The sequence below is a fragment of the Sinocyclocheilus grahami genome, unplaced genomic scaffold (genome assembly GCF_001515645.1).
Source record: "Sinocyclocheilus grahami isolate Dianchi unplaced genomic scaffold, SAMN03320097.WGS_v1.1 scaffold503.1, whole genome shotgun sequence".
Taxonomy (NCBI): Eukaryota; Metazoa; Chordata; class Actinopteri; order Cypriniformes; family Cyprinidae; genus Sinocyclocheilus; species Sinocyclocheilus grahami.
Genome location: NW_015505682.1, coordinates 1,355,886 through 1,360,473, shown reverse-complemented (window position 1 = coordinate 1,360,473; position 4,588 = coordinate 1,355,886). Strand labels below are relative to the sequence as shown.

At 36.6% G+C, this 4,588-nt stretch overlaps 1 protein-coding gene across 1 annotated transcript in view; it reads left to right on the top strand.

The window, feature by feature from the left end:
• Positions 1-4,588, top strand: part of capn12 (calpain 12) — a 24,389-nt gene extending 19,801 nt beyond the window's left edge. The window contains exons 20-21 of the mRNA XM_016237015.1: positions 2,483-2,535; positions 4,241-4,588. Coding sequence (XP_016092501.1) covers positions 2,483-2,535; positions 4,241-4,267 — 80 coding nt within the window. The 3' untranslated portion in view covers positions 4,268-4,588. The remainder of the gene's footprint in view (positions 1-2,482; positions 2,536-4,240) is intronic.

Here is a 4,588-nt window from a genome sequence, read left to right as displayed (position 1 = left end):
ATATATATATATATATATATATATGTATATATATACTGTATATATTAGTGTGTGTGAGACCCTGGACCACAAAACCAGTCATAAGGGTCAATTTTATGAAATTGAGATTTATACATCATCTGAAAGCTGAATAAGCTTTCCATTGATGTATGGTTTGTTATGATAGGACACTATTTGGCTGAGATACAACTATTTGAAAATCTGGAATCTGAGGGTGCAAAAAAATCTAAATATTGAGAAAATCGCCTTTAAAGTTGTCCAAATGTTCTTAGAAATGCATATTACTAATCAAAAATACGGTAGGAAATTTACTAAATATCTTCATGAAACATGATCTTTACTTAATATCCTAATGATTTTTGGCTTAAAAGAAAAATTAATAATTTTGACCTATGAATTTTTGGCTATTGCTACAAATATACCCGTGTAACACTGTGACTTATGACTGGTTTTGTGCTCCAGGGTCATATATATATATATATATATATATATACTCAGTGATCACTTTATTAGGGACACCTGCTTAAAGGAATAGTTCATCCAAAAATGTAAATTCTGAAAATTCTGTGGGCCTTGAACGTGGTAGTCCCGTTGCTGTCTATGCAGGGTCAGAAAGCTCTCTCCATTTCATCAAAAATATCTTAATTTGTGTTCCGAAGATGAGCGAAGGTCTCATGGGTTTGGAACGACATGAGGAGGAGTAATTAATGACAGAATTTTAATTTTTTGGTGAACTATCCCTACATCCGAACAGCCAATCATGCAGCAGCAATTTAATGCATAAAAGCAATTCACATTTAAATAACATTTAGTTGTCATTCAAACCAACAATCGGAATGAGGAAGAAACACGATCTAAGTGACTTTGACCATAAAATGATTGTTAGTGCGAGACAGAATGGTTTTAATTTCTCAGAATCTGCTGATCTCTGACTGATAGTGCACATCAGTCTGTAGAGAATGGTGTAAAAAGCACAAAAACATCCAGTGAGTGGCAGTGCTGTGGACAAAAATGCCTTGTTATTCAGAGAGGTCAGAGGGGAAACCAGACAGGTTCAAATGGAGAGGAAGGTGGCAGTAACTGAAATAACCAGGCGTTACAGCAGCGCTGTGCAGAAGAGCTCCTCTAAACACACAGCATGTCAGATGTGGCAGTGGATGTGCTACAGCTGCAGCAGGCCATGGGTTCGACTCCTGTCAGCCAAAAATAGGACACTGAGGCTACAGTGGGCACAAACTCCCCAAAACTTGTCAGTAGAAGACTGGAAAAACATTGCTTGGTCTAAAGAGTCCATTCCTTCTGTGACATGCAGATGAAGGGGTCAGAGGGGTCAGACAGTGTGAATCCATGGATCCATCCTCCCATCAAGTGGGAGGTCCAGGTCTAGAATCTCTGAGCATCTTGTTGAACCCATGTTATGATGAATTAGGACATTGTGAGGAAAATAACACACAGAATTTAATATTTTAAAGGAATAGTTTACCCAAAAAATGAAAATTTGCTGAAAAATGTACCATTGCATTTTACCATTGCATCACTTACTCACCATTGGATCATCTGCAGTGAATGGGTGCCGTCACTTTAATGATGAATTTGTTTCTCACAAACACACTGCTATTCACTTGACGTTAACTGATTTATTAGAGTCGTGTGGATTATTGTGATGTTTTTATCAGCTGTTTGGACTCTCATTCTGACGGCACCAATTCACTGCCAAGGATCCACTGGTGAACAAGTGATGTAATGCTAAATTTCTCCAAATTTGTTCCGATTAGGAAACATCTTTGAATGACCTGAGTACATTTTCAGCAAATTTTCATTTTTGGGTGAACTATTCCCTTAAGCACTGGAATGTCACTCTTTATATCACACAGAAGCAAAATAATAAAAGAATCACATCTCTTTGAATCAATTCATTCAAACATTATTAGCATAGATGTGAGAGTCTGTAAACATGTTAATTGGAAGGCAGCATGTCAGATGTGGCAGTGGATGTGCTACAGCTGCAGCAGGCCATGGGTTCGACTCCTGTCAGCCAAAAATAGGACACTGAGGCTACAGTGGGCACAAACTCCCCAAAACTTGTCAGTAGAAGACTGGAAAAACATTGCTTGGTCTAAAGAGTCCATTCCTTCTGTGACATGCAGATGAAGGGGTCAGAGGGGTCAGACAGTGTGAATCCATGGATCCATCCTCCCATCAAGTGGGAGGTCCAGGTCTAGAATCTCTGAGCATCTTGTTGAACCCATGTTATGATGAATTAGGACATTGTGAGGAAAATAACACACAGAATTTAATATTTTAAAGGAATAGTTTAAAATATTGGAAGCACTGGAATGTCACTCTTTATATCACACAGAAGCAAAATAATAAAAGAATCACATCTCTTTGAATCAATTCATTCAAACATTATTAGCATAGATGTGAGAGTCTGTAAACATGTTAATTGGAAGGATTCAGCTTGCCGATTGTTTCTCCTCAGATCTTTTTGAGTCGGAGACCAACCCAGAGGTGAAGGACAAGGGCATCAACGCTGTAAGATCTTGTTTGTCAAAATCTGCTCATTTCTTTCCATCTCTTCCACAACCATCTCTGAACACCCTCTGACTAATGTTAAAATGATTAAAGCTTATTAAAAATATCACTGCGTGTCCAGCTTTAGTCAAGAGACATTTTATATAAGTGTCCTTCACAAAAAGTGTCATTTTAAATGTACACTACCAGTCAAAAATTTTTGAACAGTAAGATTTTTTTGTTTTTTAAAGAATTCTCTTCTACTCACCAAGCCTGCATTTATTTGACCCAAAATATAGCAAAAGCAGTAATATTGGAAAATACTTTTACTCTTTAAAATAACTGCTTTCCATTTGAATATTGTCACACCCCATTGGACTTTTGTGTTTTCTTCCCCCATGTGCTCTGTGTGACCTAGTTTTCCCTCATGTTTGATTGTGTAATTTAGTTCAGGTGTGTGTCGTTAATTATCTTCATTTGCCTCAGTATTTAAAGTGTAGTCTTTCCTGTTTTCCCTCGTCTGGTATTGGATGTGATTGAGAATGTTTCCCTACGTGCGCCTGCCTGTCAGTCCCAACACTGCACGTTTTGCATGTTTCCTTAATCAAACACACCTGATTCAGGTCATCAGCTCATTAGTAGAGACTTCAAGACCTGAAGTTGGTGTGTCAGAGAAAGGAGACATGCAAAATGTGCAGTGTTGAGGTGCCTCCGGGACCAGGGTTGGGAACCACTGCACTATACCATTCAAAATCTTGGAGTTAGTATCTTTTTTTCTGGGGGGGGGGATTTAATTAGCAAGTATGCTTTAAATTAATCAAAAGTGACGATAAAGACATTTATAATGTTACAAAAGATTTCTATTTCAGATAAATGCTGCTCTTCTGAACTTTCTATTCATCAAAGAAACCTGAAAAAAATTATATCCAGCTTTTTTCAAAATAATAATAATACATGTTTTCAGTATATTACAATGATTTCTGAAGGATCATGTGACTGGAGTAATGATGCTAAAAATTAGGCTTTGAAATCAAAGGATTAAATTACATTTTAAAATACATTCAAATAGAAAACAAATAGTTATTTTAAATAGTAAAAATATTTCAAAATTTTACTGTTGCTGTACTTTGGATCAAACAAATGCAGGCTTGGTGAGCAGAAGAGACTTCTTTAAAAAAAACATAAAAAATCGTACTGTTCAAAAACCTTTGACTGGTAGTGTATATTAATCAAATTAAAATAAAATTAAAATAATTAGCTAAATAAATAAATACAAATTTTAAAGCCACAAAAATACCTATTTCAATTTCCTCGATACCTAGAAATGGTTTGAATAGTGACATTTAAAGAGATATTTTGACCAAAAATGAAAATTCTGTCATTTACTCACGCTCATGTCATTTCAAAGCTGTATAACTTTCTTTTATTTTTGGAACACAAAAGACAATATTTGGAAAAATGTTTTGTACATGGAAGTTAGTGGTCACCAAAATGGTTTGATTAGCAACATTTTTCAAAATATATTTTATGTTTCACTGAAGTAAGACATAAAGTCATGCACATTTGGATCAACATAAGTGTAAATAAATGGCAAAATGTAGATTTTTGGGAGAACTGTCCCTTTACGGTCTACATGTATCTATACAATGTATGTATAATATAAGCATATATTTATTAATAATGTGCACGGCACGTTTCCTAAATAATTTCTCTGGTCTTTGTGCAGTGGCTGCTCAAGCTGTTGGCTGTGTGAGCCTGTCCAGACCCGACACCTCAGCGGGACAGACCTGCTAGGCCAAGACTGCTCTGACGTCATCCACCTGGGCCTACGTATCCTACATCTCCTCCTCTTCTATCTCATTTGTGATCTGCGGACCTTTGCCCTGCAGTTGCTTCCACCCACTCATCGCTCCATCAGTTGGGGTCTATGACCATGTAGGTCATTACTGCCTGGACACAAAACAGACTTTTGCATTTCATCCCCCTCGCCCCACCCTAACACACCTAACACAATGTGTTTGTGTGTGTGTTTGCATTCAGAATAATCAAAACATTTGAATATTTTAATATAAAT